Source organism: Pelophylax lessonae (genome assembly GCF_965119305.1).
Source record: "Pelophylax lessonae genome assembly, chromosome: 1".
Classification (NCBI taxonomy): domain Eukaryota; kingdom Metazoa; phylum Chordata; class Amphibia; order Anura; family Ranidae; genus Pelophylax; species Pelophylax lessonae.
In genome coordinates this window covers 118,296,890-118,314,428 of record NC_138768.1, presented here as the reverse complement: position 1 = coordinate 118,314,428, position 17,539 = coordinate 118,296,890, and the positions used below count along the sequence as shown (strand labels likewise).

The following is a 17,539-nucleotide window of genomic DNA, read 5'->3' as shown; positions in this document are numbered from 1 at the left end:
GGCCTGCCTGCAATGTTTCTTCTGAACGTTCTCAGAGCTGCGCATCCTATTGGGGGACAGGTATATTTGCTCATTACATAGACAGGCTACACTTCCTACTCTGCAATGATACACAATCATTTCTAATGGCTCCTTCTTGCAATGCATTTCTGGGAGTTGCAGATTTAATGAATACAATGCAGTTCCTATATGCTTGATATCTTAATATCTTTAGGCGGGTTTCAACAGCCGCTGAGACATTTGGACTGATTAACTAAAGAAGTTGAGTATCCCCACACATCAAACCCTGCGAATATTCACTTCAGTTATCCAATGAAATAGGAATTTGCTTTTCACATGATTGGGCAGTTAATTGAGATGAATATTCAGACAAATGTATTGTGGGGGATTCTTGACTACTTTAGTAAATCAGCCAAATAGTTTCAACAGCTGTTGTGGAACCTCAGACAAAATTATTTTTTTCTAGTTTTGGACAAAGAGGAGAAATGTTAGAAACTCTGTCAGGTGTTTATTACTGTGTCTCCCTTGAGAAGTTCCATTATCACTATGGTATGTATGATAGGGACAAAAAGTAAGGAGAAATCCAAAATTTGTCACCAGAAGTTGTCACCATAAAGGAGATATTTTTAAAGCAACTGTAAATGATAATTTAAAAAAAATAATAAACATGTTATATCATTGCACAGAGTGGCCCTGAATCTCCTCATCTGGGGTCCGCCACCCTCGGCTCGGTTGGCAATGGCTTTGGTTGCTGCCTCCATGTCCTATTAAGAGAGAAAGAGAGGAGCGCGCCACTGCAGATGGGCACAGCTCTGGATCTAAATAGGACTCAGGTACGAATATAGGTAGGTGGGGCAGTGATACAACTGCTGGGACATTTTTTTTTTTTACATTAATGTAAAGAAGGCATTAAAATAAAAAATGTATTGCCTTTAGAACCACCTCGAATAGGGAAACCAGTTTCATTGAAAACTGTCAAAGTTGGTATTCTCTTCTCACTTTTGTGAGATTTCCACTCACTTTCTGGCAAGTCACTATTTCAGGAAGTAAAAGTAAATACCCACACTCTATGCAAATCTAAAAAAAAAATGGCTGGAGTTCGAATTGAAAAGGCGGAGAGAGCTCCCTCTAGTGATTAGAGAGAGTTCCCTCTGCTTTCATCACATCAATATAAAGGTATACGGTGAAAAAAATTACTAAAAATATGTGTTCACTGAAATTACACTAAACTTTCACTTTAAACACACAAGTGCTTAGTAAAACACACTTAGTCCCGTTTCACACTAGGGCGACCTGTGAGGCGACCTGGTCGCCTCACAGGTCGCCTCCCATAGGGAAGCTGCGGACCCGTTCTAATAGGAGCGACACAAGTCGCTCCGACCTAGAAAAAGGGTCCGGAGCTTCTTTGGGGCGACCAGGAGGCGACCGCCATAGACTTCAATGTTATGAAGTCCGTGGCGGCCGCTCCGAGGTCGCGGCGCGCTGCTCGCACCGCGACCTCGGAGGTCGCGGTGCGAAGTAGCGTCGCCCCTATGTGAACGGGGCCTGAGCGCCGGTTCACACTGGCGCGACGCTACTTTCAGGGGCGACCTCCGAGATCGCGGTGCGAGCAGCGCGCCGCGACCTCGGAGCGGCCGCCACAGACTTCATAACATTGAAGTCTATGGCGGTCGCCTTCTGGTCGCCCCAAAGAAGCTCCGGACCCTTTTTCTAGGTCGGAGCGACTTGTGTCGCTCCTATTAGAACGGGTCCGTAGCTTCCCTATGGGAGGCGACCTGCGGCGACCTGTGAGGCGACCAGGTCGCCTCACAGGTCGCCCTAGTGTGAACCGGGGCTGAGGGGTCTATTTATAAATAAAAAAAAAAAAAAACACTAAACAAATGCCACAAGAATTTGCCTACTATTACACATTCTAACTATTTTGCGTAATATGTTTATTTCCTATGATTGTCAGCTCCATCTAGTGTCCATAATGTGGCATTTTTCTAGAACAATCACTAGATGAAGATGACGATCATAGGAAATCAATGTATTAGGCAGAATACAGTCAGAATTTGCTACGACTGGATGAATGCTTGTGATATATGTCCAGATTTTTTTTGATAAATAGACCTCTTGATGTAAGATAGTAAAAGAAGGCCTATTTGTGGCAGACTTGAATGTTTAATATTTTGGGACACTCTGACGCATTGGCGACACTGCTGACTGATAGCGTTCAGATCATTAGATTAGACACAAGCCACATAAATGCAGTAAACATATCTATTAATTATTACCTTGTCTAAACAAATTGATGACTTTAAACGGGTCTATAATTTGTTCTTTAAAAATCAAACAAAGGTGGCTGAATGTTGCTATGATTTCCATGACAGTTAAAGCCCAGCCACAGACACACAGTAAATATGTATTTAGATAGACATTGCAATTATAACCAGGGCTTTTGTTCAGTGGGAACACAGGGGAACGCAGTTCTGGCACCTCCAGCACTGAATGTATGTAATGGAAAGAGGTGCTAGGGTGTGCTGAAGGGTACATGGCTGCTGGGGGATCTATTGTTCCTGAAGAAGATCTATTTTTGCATGGCAGTCTATTATTGCTGGGGAGGTCTATTATTGTTGCTGGTGGGGGGGGGGGTCTATTGTTGCTGGGAGGAGGGGGCTTATGTTGCTGGAGTGTAAATTGTTGCTGTAAGAGGAAGGGGTCTATTATTCCTGGCTGCTGTGTGCTGGGGGCATCTATTTGTGCAAGGCTGTCTATTGTTGCTGGGGAGGGGTCTATTATTGCTGGTTGCACTTATGTTGCTGGGGGGGTCTATTGTGGCTGGTAGTGATCTAGGGAGACTATTGTTGCTGGCTGCTGGAGAGTCTATTGATACTGGGCTTGCTGCTGGGAAAATCTGTTGATGCTGCTGGGGTCTATTGTTTTTGGGGTCCATTGTTGCTGGGAAGGGTTTATTGCTGCTGGCTGAGGGAGATCTAGTTTACTGCTAATCTTGTTGTTAGTAACAAACTGAATACAAATTACTTATCATCACAAAATGATACTTGGTTCTGTATTCTCTAAAAGGGGTGGTACTGGGAGGTGGGTAGGGGGCGGAGACAAGAAGTGACTCAGAAGGGGGGGGGGGGGGGTTCCTGTACCTATTCTCTGAGAAAAAAAGCCCTCATTTAACAGCCTTTATTTTCATAGAGTTACCTCCGCTTTCCTTGTATACTCATTGCACAGTGTCCGGATATATGACTACACAGTCCAATAGGTAGCAAAATTTGACCACACAGCCCAGAGCACTCTAATCTGCCTGGTCAGACACACCTCTTCTTTTTCTTCAAAGTATAAATGTATGTAAGGACACTTGTGATGGCATGTGGTTGTTACTTGTCTATGATATCATAGGGTACTGGAGTCTGATTTTTAGAAAGAGGTCAGCAATAGCAGCCTCCACATTTCTCTCAATTAACCATTCATAACAAGGAAACTGCTTTGCTTAAACCCCTCCCCTCCTTTCCCATCATCCTCAGCATTATGTACTTACTGTACCTTTTTTTTTGCTCACCTTCACGTCATTAAGTAACAGGAACCCGAGTATGGAAGAGCATATTTCATACTTACATAGTTAGCTTAAAAAAGTCCATTTAGTTCAACCAATAGAAAAAAAAAATAGAAAACCTCCATATACACAATCCTATACCCACAGTTGATCCAGAGGAAGGCAAAAACCCCCAATAAAGCATGATCCAATTTGCTCCAGCGGGGGAATAAAAATTCCTTCCTGATCTCCCAGGAGGCAATCGGATATTCCCTGGATCAACTACTTGTGAAATGTTAGTATCCCGTTATATTTTGTGCATTCAGAAATGTATCCAGGTCTTTTTCAAAAAATTCTACTGAGCTGGCCAGAGCCAGTTCTTGAGGGAGTCTATTCCACATTTTGACAACTCTTACTGTGAAGAAGCCTTTCCATATTTGGAGGTTAAATCTCTTTTCCTCCAGACTTAAAGAGTGCCCTCTCGTCCTCTGTAATGACCTCAAAGTATATAACTCTACACCAAGTTCACTATATGGACCCCTTATGTTTTTATACATGTTGATCATATGCCCCCTTAATTTCTTCTCAAGAGAGAATAAATTCAGTTGCTCTAATCTTTCCTCATAGCTGAGCTCCTCCATGCCTCTTGTCAGTTTGGTTGCCCTTCTCTGCACTTTCTCCAGTTCTCCGATATCCTTTTTGTGAACGAATGCCCGAAACTGAACTGCATATTCCAGATGACATCTTACTGATGATTTGTACAGGGGCAAAATGATATCTCTCTCTCTGGAGTCTATAAATCTTCGAAGCGGTAGTATTCTCCGCTTTGTGAATTTTTACCTACAGGTAGGCTTATAATAAAGCATAACTGTAGGTAAAATGAATATCTCTTAAATGTGCACCATTTAGGAGATATTCACTTGTTTGGTAGCTGGTGATGTCACCTGCACATGTGCTCTGAAGGAACGCCTGTGCCATTCCTTCAGAGCTCTGTGCCGTGGCCGTGACTCCCACGCGCATTTGTGGGAGCGACATCATCACGGTTGGGCCATTCAAGTGGCTGCAGCCCGTGAACCTGGAAGGAAGATCGGGTGAAGATTAAAGCCTCTGCAGGGCTTTGTTTCTAGGTAAGTCTTTCATAATGTGAAAGTATGCAATGCATACTAGCCCATTATGACATTATCTTGCAGGAGGAAATGTTTTTTTGTTCTTTTGCAGAAGTTAACTACCGCTTGAAGAAAGTATTTTGCTTGCTTTATAAACTGCAGATTGACATTGCATGCTATTATTAAGTCTATGATCTCCCAGAACACCCAGATCCTTCTTCCCCAGATGTACATCTCTTTGTATGTATGACACGTGCATGTTTTAAGCCCCCAAGGGGTATAACATTTCATTTATCAACATTAAACCTCATTTGCTAGATATTTGCCTAATTAAATAGTGCATTGAGATCGGCTTGTAAATTGGAGACATCCTGTAAGAATTTTATTGCACTTTATAGTTATCGTCTGCAAACACATAGATGGTACTTTTAATCCCAGACCCTATATCATTTCTAAATATATTAAAAAGTAAGGGTCCCAATACTGAACCTTGGGGAACACAATTAATAACCTTAGACCATTCAGAGTATGGTTTTTTAGACAGTTCTTTAGCCATTTCCAAGCCAGTAGACTTTACCTTACACATTAGCCGTGTGTGGGGAACTGTGTCAAGCGCTTTTGCAAAATCCAAGTATACTACGCCCACAGCCACTGCTTTATATGTTTTTACGTTTTTGCTTAAATCCTCATAAAAAAAAATATTTTTGATTTGTTTGACAATTTTAGTCCATGCTTATTATTGCTTATAATATTGTTTTCTAGCAAAAAAATTTTTCATTTAGACTTTCATCAAACTATAAAGTATTTACCTGACTTCAGAAGGTAAACTCACAGGTCTGTTGTTACTTTGTAAAGACTTTGATTCCTTTTTTAAATATGGGCACCACATTGGCCTTATTCCAATACTGTGGTACTATGCTAGTCATTATAAAGTCTCATAAAATTAGAAACAATGACTTTAAATTAATGGAGCTCAACTCTTTGAGGACACATGGGTGTAAGCCATCTGGTCCTATGCTCCTTTGTGTACACAGAGCTGAAGATGTAATTTTATTACATTTGCCTTCTCCTTTTCATAACCTCTCTAGATTATTGTGTAAAGGGTCTACATGCTTAGACCTGACCTTTCTACTATTATTATATGTGAAGAATTTGGGGAGGTTTGTCTTACTTTATGGTGACTCCAGCCACCAGGAGTAAGCTTTGCCGTTACTCCTGGTGGCTGAAGAGAATGAAGCCCTAAGAAAGGTGTTGGAGAGCTCTGCATTAAACCTGTTGCTTTAACATGGCCACTTTATGGTTATGGTTCAATTTAAAGATGAACACCAGAAAGCTAAAAACGATTCCCTTGGATTGAGGCTGCCCACACACTGCAAGGATTAATGGCCTGTTTAGTGTAGGGCATGGGTGTCCAACCTGCAGCCCTCTATTGAGTTGACCTGCAGCTGTTGAGGAACTTCAGGACCAATGAGACACTGCAAGAAAAGTCCCATGAGGCATGGCAAGGCTGACAGTTGCAGGCATTACTCCCAAAGGCAGAGGCATGATGGGACTTGTAATTCCGCAACATCTGGAGGCTTGCAGGACTCCCCTGCTCTAGGGCATGGCAACAACTCTTTTAATGACCTGATCCTCTAGTCTCCCAACAAACGGCACTCTCTTCAGCTCCAGCGGCGGGCATGTTTTAAGTCCAGCCTAGTGTGACAACCATGACTTTCCATCCAAATCCTCTTGCCCAGTGCAGGGTGTCAGGTCTTGCATAAGTCTTGTTGATATCAGAGGACCTTAGACTGCTGAAACGCATGTGAGAAAAATCTGCAGGGACTGGTCTAGCAGTAGGAAGTAGCCTGCAGGAGCCGAGGATCGAGTAATAAAAACTTCTTTACTCTGTCCCCTAGGGATGAACGAGCAAGCTTTTTTCATTTTTCAGAGTTCAGCTTTAAGTTCCTGACTCTACAGCATATAAAATGAATATTAAAAATACGCTACAGCCATTTTGCTGCTTAAAGGCAAACATTCATAAGACACCTGATCCTCTCATTTTACACAGGGGTCAATATAACAATATTAGACTTCATTACACCACAGACTGAGAACTGAGCTCACATTGTTATTTCAGCTCCAAAGCATAGCTGTCAGCAGGGCTGAAAAATTAAGGAAAAGGGCTGAAGTTATTTTCTGCTTGTACATTACCCTTCAGGAAACTAATACTGAAAGGAAGGTGAAAAAACATGTAAAAGTTTCAGGTAGGATGTATAAAAACGGATGGTAACTTGTTTCACCCCTGTCATAAAGCTTTCCTAGCTTGGGGCATCCTAAGATGTCATTTTCAGGAATGTGTGTTTATCTGTAAGTTAAGTACATTTCAGAAACCATAAAGACAAGAGCACATAGGTTTATTGCTTAGTGTGTGTTTTAAAGCAGACCTCCCTGTAAATATTAAGGCTACACAACATTATCAAAAGGAACCTATACATTGTTGTTTTATTAAGATATCCAAGTGAAATTGCAAAGCACCCCTGCACTGCTCCTTTCAGTAATGTTGCTGCACCGTTTGACTTTCTTAGTGACCCTAGGTTCACATCTATACGGTTACAGTCAATGTGGGTTTCAGGTGTGTTTTGCTTTTTTGAACATGCGTTTTTCATGTATTTTGCATTTTCTTTTAAATCTCTTTAATAAACTGTGTATAGCTGGCACAGCTGAATGTAAAAAAAAAAAAAAAACATTGCTGGCACTAAAACGTAATAAAAAAAAAACAGCATTGAACCCCCCCTCCCCAATCCATACCAGGCCCTTTTGGATCTGGTATGGATTTTAAGGGGAACCAAAGGGCTCTGCCCCCCACCCCAAAGTACCTTGTACCCATGGTGATGTGGACAAGGGTCTCTTGCCCACAACCTTGGGCTGTGGTTGTGGGGGTCTGCAGGCGGGGGGCTTATCAGAATCTGGAAGCCCCCAGATCCCGGCTCCCCCTATGTGAATCAGTATGGGGTACATAGTATTTGCTTTTACACTTTTTTGATGAATGGGTAAGGGTACTATGTACCATATCCATATACATGGGGGGGGGGCGGGATCTGGGGGCACCCTTGTTAAAGGGGGCTTCCAGATTCTGACAAGCCCCTGACTGCAGACCGCCACAACCACAGCCCAGGGTTGTGGGGAAGAGGCCCTTGTCCCCATCAACATTCTGTGAATTGATGGTTCGCCACTGCCTCCCCTCCACTCATCCATTCACAGAATGTCTTCAGCTTTACGCGATAATGAGTACACAATAAACATAGTTACATATATAGTTACAAAGTCCATCTGGCTCAACCAATAAAAAACAAAAAAAAAGTACAAAAGGTTGGTAGAGCTCAGTTATTGATTGAAAGTATTTTTCAGCATACAGAAAATTTTTTGCAACAGATTTTTTTTTTTCTCCACATAAAGTTGAATGTGTAAACAGCATATAAATAAGGTCAGGGAAAAAACTGGGCAGATCTATCAGGTACGTGAACACTATGGGCCTGACAGATTGATCAATGTGTCGCTCTTTCTCAGTGCAGTTTCTGTCTATCCAGCCTTAGTCATTTGCTGTATGTTTGGGAAAAAAACTCCATCAGGACTGTTATTGGTTGCCCCTTTTATCAGGAACATTCCGTTAAAGAGTCTTTACCACTTGACCTCTGGAAAGTTTTACATAACCAGGCCATTTTTTTGCTATTCAGCAATGTGCTACTTTAACTGGCAATTGAGCCATCATGTAACATTGTATGCAAATTAAATTGATATCAGTTTCTTTAACACAAATAGAGCTTTCTTTTGGTGGCATTTGATCACCACTGCGTTTTTTATTTTTTGCTAAATAAACTGAAAGACTGAAATTTTTGAAAAAAAAAAACCCCAATATTTCTACTTTCTCTTATAAAACATATCCAATAAAATCAAGTTTCTTCATAAATTTTGACAAAAATGTATTCTGCATGTCTTGTCTTGTGTGTGTGTGACGTGTGTGTGAGTGTGTTCTAGGATTATTTGATTGCTTTAACAGGGATGATCACTGTAACAGCAATGTTTCAAACTGTCTTGACTGGGTTACATTCATAACAGCTATGAATTACTATTGTGTGCTCTTATTGGCCCGCAGGTATGACATGGTTCAGGGTGCTGTGATTGTCCCAGGTACCATGTGATAGCTGTGGGCCAATCTCAGCATCACTATAGTTATGACAGCTTTGTTAACATTGTGATCATGAGATCGCCTAGCGTTTATCGTGTGGACACAGTGGCCGCAGATGTAAGTGATCCAGCCTGCCCGTGCCGCCCTGCCACTTTAAGTACTGTGGCCGGGCAGCAATCGGTGAGAGAATATCTAAACTTAAGAACACAAAAGTAATATATTGCAGTTTACCAGTATGTAAATGTGGTTGCTGCATTCGTTTTCTTTTTTTAGTCTATGAATATTTTCGGCAAGTACAGAAAATACCTGAATGCAGCCACCTCATCTAAGGAGTGATAAGCTGCAATTTTTAACATTTGTGTTCTTTGATTTTAGATACATTTAGGGCCTCATTTACATGGTCCTACCAATTCATACACCCGTGCGAAGGGACATCTTTACACACACAGAATGCACAGGTGTTCCGTGCATTCACATGCCGACAGTCCTGTTCATGTCAATAAGGATGTAGCGGCGGCATAGACACAGCCACTGGTCCCAATTTAACAGCGGTGCTAGTGTGTGTTCCCGAATGCAGACAGGGAACAAGAACCCGCACTTGCACAGCTGTCAAATTGGGACCAGTGGCTGTTTTTTGTGCAGCTGCTATATCCCAATAGACACAAATAGGTTTGCCTGCCTATGGATGCATGGGACATGGCCCTTTGCACTGGTGTATGGATAGTTATGCCTGTGTCAAGTAGGACCTAAAGCCTGTGTAGATGGCATCAGTTTGAGATGCTTCAGAAATCATTCAGAATTCATTTGACCTCCTTCTGACCTGCTTTAAGTGGGTTGCATAGACCGTATAGGAGTGAAAAACCTACTTGAAGTGGACACAAGTGGACAAAAGATCGCAATACCAGACCCTAACTCAAGAAAAGAAGGTAAGACGGCAGGTATCACTGCTGCTATAGCTAACTGGTTAGCCATTTAACAACTTATCAAATGTATTATAGGCTTATACCATAGAGTAACTATAGCCCTGCAATGTCACACTAGAGTAGCTCCAGTTTTGAATTTATTTTTTTAACGGCACTATTCCCCAACCTTTTTTTCAAGATGTTAATATTTTCTTACCAATAAATTAAATTTAGTAAGTGCTTAAAAAAATGAGGAAAGCTCTGCATAGTAGTTGGTGTTTGTTTGTTCAGCAACTCAAACAAAAAGATAGAATTCTCTTTGTACAGCATGTAAATTAAAATCAATGATCATTATTAACAGTAACGAATTGGAAAGTCTTAACAAATTTAGACTTTGGTTAAAGGCTTCTGACAAGCACTGTAACAAAATAAAGTATAGTGTTATTTTACCGCACAGCAGCGGTGATTTATTAATAGATTACTATTATTCTAAATCAGTTATACTGGCTATAGAGCCTTTAATAAAAAGCATTAATTATGGGACGGAATATGCTAGTGTGAGGTTAGCACTAGTGTATTACAATGCTGGGGTTCTAAGTTTACTTCCCACCAGGGATACTAAAGCTGGCTGTAGATAGGTTCAGCAGTGACCACCTCAAATTTGATCCATGTGCTGTTCAACAGAAGTAAATTGATAGATCAGCTTTTTTTGAACAGCCTTTTTGGAAAATTTTCCAACAATGTCCCCGCGAGGAGGATTCCTCGATTGTCCTTGCTTGCGTAGATTGAGGAATCCATTGTTTGTTTGTTTTTTTTCGTTCGGTCCTTTGGCTGAACGGAAAAATAACAAATAATTTAGGGCCAACTTAACTGAATGACGGTGATATGTTCTTCTTGTGCTTGCATGGGTTATCTCTAAATACTCTGATTTTTTCTTAGAACTCAAAAATATACTGGAAGTCAGCTAAGGCAAGTACTTGTGTGTATGTCTTTACCTCTGTGAGTGCTGATGATATGTTCTTTTCTGGCAGCATAAAACACAAAAACAAAGGAGCGCCACTCTAAGTGCAGTATGCATAAAAAGTCTGTAAATTTAATAGACAATTGGCAACTTACAAGATGATAGACAATGGAGCACATGTCAAACCCCCCAGGGGTCAGTGAGGTTGTGACACAGGAAGGACGCGTGGGACCCGATGTATCCGTGCGGGTGGTAAACAATGCTTTGAGCTTTCAGAAAGGAGCCGTGGGTAGCCACACCCATCCTTCTCGCCCCCATTGCTGACGTCACACCCGACCAGGGACTTGGTGGTCTGTGCATGCTATCTCGTGGAGTGCCGGGCTAGAAGCAGTCTGTATTGTTTACTACCCGCACGGATACATCTGGTTCCACACGTCCCTCCTGTGTCACAACCTCACTGACCCCTGGAGGGTTTGACATGCGCTCCATTGTCCATCATCTTGTAAATTGCCAATTGTCTAATAGAGTTACAGACTTTTTATGCATACTGCACTTACAGTGGCGCTCTTTTGTTTTTGTGTTTCATGCTGCTTAGAGATTCCTTCATCTCCTGTGAGCTGCTTTCTATCAATGCATGCCAGTGTTGCTGCAGTCAGTCCACTGTCTTTGCTACACTTTCACTATTAAGGCTGTCGCTTTGGACCCTGTGTCTCATCCACCTATGTGCCATCCACTCTTTACTTCTTTTGACTCTTTTCTGGCAGCAACTGATTGGAGTGCCTCTATGTACTAAATGATGCTATAAAGTGCTGCATATAAGGTTAATGAAACATGGGAACTACATAAAGTCTCACCTCGGACCAATCTAAAGCAATCCACTGAGGGGGACAAGACTGGTTATTGCAAGCTTCTTTTTCAATTGGCCGGTGCGTCAAGCAGCTGATGTCATCCAGGGTCTCTTCTTCTGAAGGTCCTATCCTCCGAATACAAAGCACTGTGCGTGTGCGCATTCCCCCATCACATGTCTTACTGCATTCGGACCAGTCACCTATGAACCACCTGTTGACATAAGAACACACAACAGGATACATCAGACTAGCTAGATAAGCAATGCATGCCTCTATAAAGTACAGAACAGACTGAAAACTTGGATAGTTTCTCTTAGCAGATGGGGGGAGGGGGAAGAACTGATCAGCCAGGATGCCTTTTCCCAGCCAATGATTGTTTTCAGCCATGAAAGGCTGGGGCCTTCAGTGTTCTCTCCCCCCTCCCTATAAGGCTCCATGCACATTGGACTTAAAAAAAAAAAAAAACAGTTCTCTTGGCATAAACAAAATGCTCATATAGAGCCGTTTTGTACACAGTTTAGGCGAGTTTAGGAGAGTTTAGCATTTTTTCTGCCAGAAAGCTCCAATGAGAAATGCTAACCAGAAGTGTGCATGGAGCCTAAGAAGAAGCATTCAAGTTTGCATATTTGTACCACACTGGTTCAAAAGAACAACTGTGCATGAATCTGGCTAGCCACTTTCTTTATCCCACAATTTATTCAGAAGGATCAACATTAATACCACTCTTCTAACTGGAAAGTGCTAAATGTTTTAGAGCAAGCCTTTACTAAGTAAGGGGACTTCCTCTCTTAGATTGTTGTCACAGGGACAGGTGCCCCCACTAGAAGATTTCCCCTTAAGACCTCTTTCAGATGGAGCGGATCTGTCTCAGCAGAATCCGCCTGCTTAGCAGGGGATCTCTTCGCTGATCCCCGCTGAGCAGCCGGATGGCAGGTCCGTGTCTGCTCTGCTATGCACACAGCCCACTTTCCTCTATTGGATGGAAACGCACTGCATGTCCGATTCCATCTAAATGTTATCCAATCCAATCCACTGGATGGAGGACTAACGTATCGGCAAACGTCTATTTTTATTGGATTTTATCGGATCGGATGCCTGGCGGGTGTCAGCGGACACATGTTCGTTGACATCCGCAGAACCAGAGTGATCAATGGGTGGTCCGATCGGGTCCGCCTAAAAAACTGACAGGCGGATCTAATGGTCCGCTGGTGGGAAACGGGCCTGACTCTTGTTCTGGTGAAACTTGTACACTTTTGGATTTTCCATTCTTTCTGTCTCAGTGATAATGGGCACTATGACAATAAGAGAGGATACCCAGCAGGGACACAAGTAATGATAAAAAGTTAGCAGGAGATCTTATTTTTTCCTATTCTTTCTAAAACTAAAAAATAAGGTTATACATACACTTTAGGCCTTCAATTATAAGGTAGAAAAATGACAGCTGGAATCCTATGTAACAGGCAGTCAATCTGTTTTATGTCTTAAAGAAAGTCTTTGTGATGTTTTTTTACATCTGTAATAACTGAAGCTGGATTCAAGGGTATAGTGCTGCTCTGTTATACTTTTATAACAAAACTATTTCACAAGAGACTCCATTATTTAGACTGCACAAGCTTTCCAGCGCATTTCAAGAAACAGAAGTATCAACCCGAGGGCATACATTTTCCTAGAAATTGAATTTATGTTTCCAATACTCAATATATAACTCACAAATAAAACATTATCGCTGTCACATCTACGTATCGACCTATGTAAAAAGCTGACTGTTTCATTTGAAGGCATTGGCTCTGACAGGTTTATTAAAAAAAGCATATGTAGTATGAAACACATATAAAGCTTGAATTCCAGGCAAACAGCTAAATATACAGATTATATACACAAGCAAAAGTGTGCCAGTTCCAGAATAGTAAAGGCTGGTGATAATACAAATAATGAATGATGAAGAACTGGTTTAGTGGGTAAAATGTGCGGAAGAGAGGAGAGGAGAAGACAGCATTTGCAGTAGAGAAGTGTCGGGGTATGGCAGTGGGCAGTAGTGCAGGAAAGGAGTATGGAGAATATTAGGGTGGCCAGTGTGTGCAGGAGGAGTACAGAGGTTATTACAGCATGGAATATGTGCAGGAGCTAAGTGCAGAGGGTACAGCAGGCAGAATGTAAAAGAGAAGAGTGCAGAGGATATGACAGCAGGCAGAATGTAAAAGAGAAGAGTGCAGAGGGTATGACAGCAGGCAGAATGTAAAAGAGAAGAGTGCAGAGGGTATGACAGCAGGCAGAATGTAAAAGAGAAGAGTGCAGAGGGTATGACAGCAGGCAGAATGTAAAAGAGAAGAGTGCAGAGGGTACGACAGTGGGCAGTGTGTGCAGGAGAGGAGTGCAGAGGGTATGATAGTGGGCAGTATGTTCAAGAGAGGAGTGTGGAAAATATGACAGAGAAGGGGGAGGTTGCAAAATGTGCAAGAGAGGAGTGCAAAGGGTATGACAGTGAACAGTATGTGCAGGAGAGGAGTGTGAAAGGTATGATGGGGAAGGCATGGGGGAAAACAGGGCCAGGACAAGGGGTGGGCAGAAGGGATGCAGGGATGGGGGCGCCCTGACCCTTACCCTAAAAGAAGGGTGGTGGGCACAGTTTGGCATATTTGCCATGGCCGCTGGATGACCTTATCCCAGCAATAAATGTGCAAGAGAAGATTACAGAGGGTATGACAGTAGGCAGTATGTGCAGGAGAGGATTGCAAAATATATGATGGGAAGGTGCAAAATGTGCAAGGAATGAGTGCAGAGGGTATGACAGTAGGCAGTATGTGCAGGAGAGGAGTGGAGAAGGTTTGACAAGGAAGAGGGAGGTTGTAAAATGTAAAAGAGAGGAGTGCAGAGGGTATGACAGTGGGCAGGAGAGGAGTGCAGAATGTATCATAGGGAAGGGGAGGGGAGGGGGGGCAAAATTTGCAAGAGAAAAGTGCAGAGGGTATGACAGTGGCCAGTATGTACAGGAGAGGAGTGCAAAAGAACTACAGAGAAGGAAAAGGGGGGGGGGGTTGCAAAATGTGCAAGAGAGGAGTGTGGAAGGTATGATAACAGGCAGTGAACAATGTGTCATTAGGGAGGGTTGTCTGTGGGGTGAGAAGAGCTGCAAATACACATCTTAGCTTCAAAACTCCAACCCTCCTCCCAACACAATAACCATTTCAGGAGATCTATGATCACAGCATCCACTTTCATTTTGTTAACATCAGCATTGTAATTGTGTGGGGATCGTCACAAAGTAAGTTTATAAATGTCAAGATGGTTCAAGATTAGGAGTAGGCTAGAAACCATTGAATTCCAATGTGGAAATAAATATATTATTTAACATTTTGACCACATGGATGCTTTATTTCCCTGCAGCTTACTAACCTCCCACACAACCAGACTTACCAACCTGAGCCACACTTCATGCTGATGTCGACAATAGCTTTCTGCTGTCTGTTCTATGCATTAAGGTAGAAAAAAAATGTTTTTTCAGTGTTAAATAAAACCTGTGATTCACCCCCTTCCCAACAGTACATATTCACCTTGGTATGGAAAAATAGCATCCTTAGGAACGTCTTTTGCTCCACATTCACGTAGGAAAATATCTTGTACTTCTGTGTATAGAGGATCATGTAACTCCCTTCTCTACCTCTCATGTGGCATAGCTGGTACTTGGCCCAATACTGTTACATTGGAGCAGGAAGGCAGTCCTCATCCCCGTGTAAGCTCTAACTAGAGTATCTCAGAGCTTACACAGGGCTCTTTCCTTTGTTTTCAGTAGCTGAACTGAGCAGAGGGAGAGCAAAAGATGGTATAGCTGGGACAGGAGGGTGGTATTACAATGAATCTGTTGCTCTGCACTGCATGGGTAAAGCACAGTTTCACTTTAAACAACATGTTTACTTGAATATGCTTCCCATTTACTGACACTAAACATGCCCACCAATCTACCAAGATCTTTTGTCTGAATGGAAGTAATATCTGCATATGAGACAAAGGAGCATTGTTGACTTTAGATGGTCCCATTCACCTAAAGCCGGCCATGCAGGTAAGAATTGCACTCGTTTAGCAGAGTGGGCTGAACAAATTTACACTTTCCCCTTCCATGTTAAACTGTGTGGATGGTTTAATCTCCCACACTGTCTATTGTATTCTGACAGTAAGTTCCATTCATTTATCAATTGAAGCTTGTTGAGCCAAGTGGGGGTGGCAGGGCCACCTACTTCTCAAGTTTCATTTGGATCACAGGAATCGCCTGAAAATTTGAGCCGTATATGGTCAGTTTTAAGGCGGCCACAGACAGTTTTAATCTTGGATGGTTCAGCAGAAACCAGCCAAGAATAAACCCATATATGGGCAGGCTGAATTTTCTTAAGTCAATCTATTGATCAACTTGGGTACAACCAGCATGCCTGATTTTACATGTGATTTTTGCTAGTGGCTATGACAACCTTGTGGCCCCCTGCCAGGAGAACACAGCGGGAGGGATTCCCCTGTCAGCATTGTCCGTGGTTGCAGGAAAGAAAGTTGTTCCATCTATGGCCGGTGTTCTAAAATTTCGTCGGACCCGTGAAAATTCCGGACCCTCGTCACTTCCGGTGATGCTCCGTCACCACCAGCTGATGCGACAGCTGGTGCGAGCCCCGGTGCATATGCGCACAAGAAATTTTTCAGGTCCGATGAAATTTTAAGACTTACGAACAGCTGACTGAGAGGAGGAGGGGCAGAGGTGGGACGCACACACCGACGCAGGAAAATTTTACAACACCGCCGCGTCATCGAGCAAGGAACATGTTGCAGAGCTGACTTAGAGGAGGCGGGAAGGAAGTGAATACTCATACTAAATAGTAATGATAAAAAAAAAAAAAAGAAGAAGAAATACTAAACATTTTTATCATTACTATTTAGTATGAGTATTCACTTCCTTTCCCACCTCAGCCCCTCCTCCTCTCAGTCAGCTGTTCGTAAGTCTTAAAATTTCATCGGGCCTGGAAAATTTCTTGTGCGCATGCGCACCGGGGCTTGCACCAGCTGTCGCACCAGCTGGTGGTGACGGAGCGTCACCGGAAGTGACCGGAAGTGATGAGGGTCCGGAATTTTCACGGGTCCGACTAAATTTTAGAACACCGGCCTTAGTGTTTTTGCTCTTGCCATTGTTATTTCCTAGGGAGGCACAAGAGGAGCTTTTTGCAAATATCATATCCTATGAAAGGCATCTGTGGCAGAAACTACAGTTGCCTTTTCATCTTTTGCACAGTTTTCAGTATCCCAATTCCCAGAAAACAGAAGCAGCAGTATCTTATATGCACAGCAGCAGAGGAAATGATACATGTGTAGAATTCTGGTACAGTTTAATGGGAGTGTTATCATAACCATCTGTTGACTTTCATACATAAAGTAGAGTTTTTCAGGGATTATTCCAGCAAGATAACCATTTACAGAATGAGCTATGTCCTAAATTGTGTGTAGTGATAAGATGTAGACGGCACCAAGCAGAGCGATCGAGGCCCAGTCAATACTTGCCTTAAGAGATTATACTATTGTTTGGGAACGCAATTCCCGAGGGAGAGATTTCAGTCTGCTCAGCTTTAGCTAGAGATCCCTTGCCCCACTAGGGTTCAAGAGAGGCTGCTTCCAATAAACTAATTCCAAATGTTTGTTGAGCCACTTCATCCTTCACATATGCACAAGGAGAAATAATGTTTAGTTGGATAGATTTATCATGTTCACAGACTGTCAAGATCCTCAGCTGTACAAATGGTAAACAGCCTTCAGCTTCAGACACAAGCACTCCAGCAGAGACCACAATAAATCCTTAAATTAACAACAAAACCTTCTCTGAGACTTAAGTCAATTCCTTCTTACTACAAAACACATTCTCCTCTTGGACCCCAAGGATGTTTGTGTGCGCTGGGCTCTGTCCCTCCCCTAAACTCTGTCTCCACAAACTTCTGAGTAATATCTAAAGGGACTTCATCATATGCCTTGAGCAGCAAAATAGTGTACTCTGCTTCTCGCC

At 42.5% G+C, this 17,539-nt stretch overlaps 1 protein-coding gene across 1 annotated transcript in view; it reads right to left on the bottom strand.

The window, feature by feature from the left end:
* Positions 1 to 17,539, bottom strand: part of ADAMTS6 (ADAM metallopeptidase with thrombospondin type 1 motif 6) — a 448,695-nt gene that overhangs the window by 34,318 nt on the left and 396,838 nt on the right. The window contains exon 22 of the mRNA XM_082243714.1: positions 11,518 to 11,722. Within this exon, the coding sequence (XP_082099840.1) occupies positions 11,518 to 11,722 (205 nt within the window). The remainder of the gene's footprint in view (positions 1 to 11,517; positions 11,723 to 17,539) is intronic.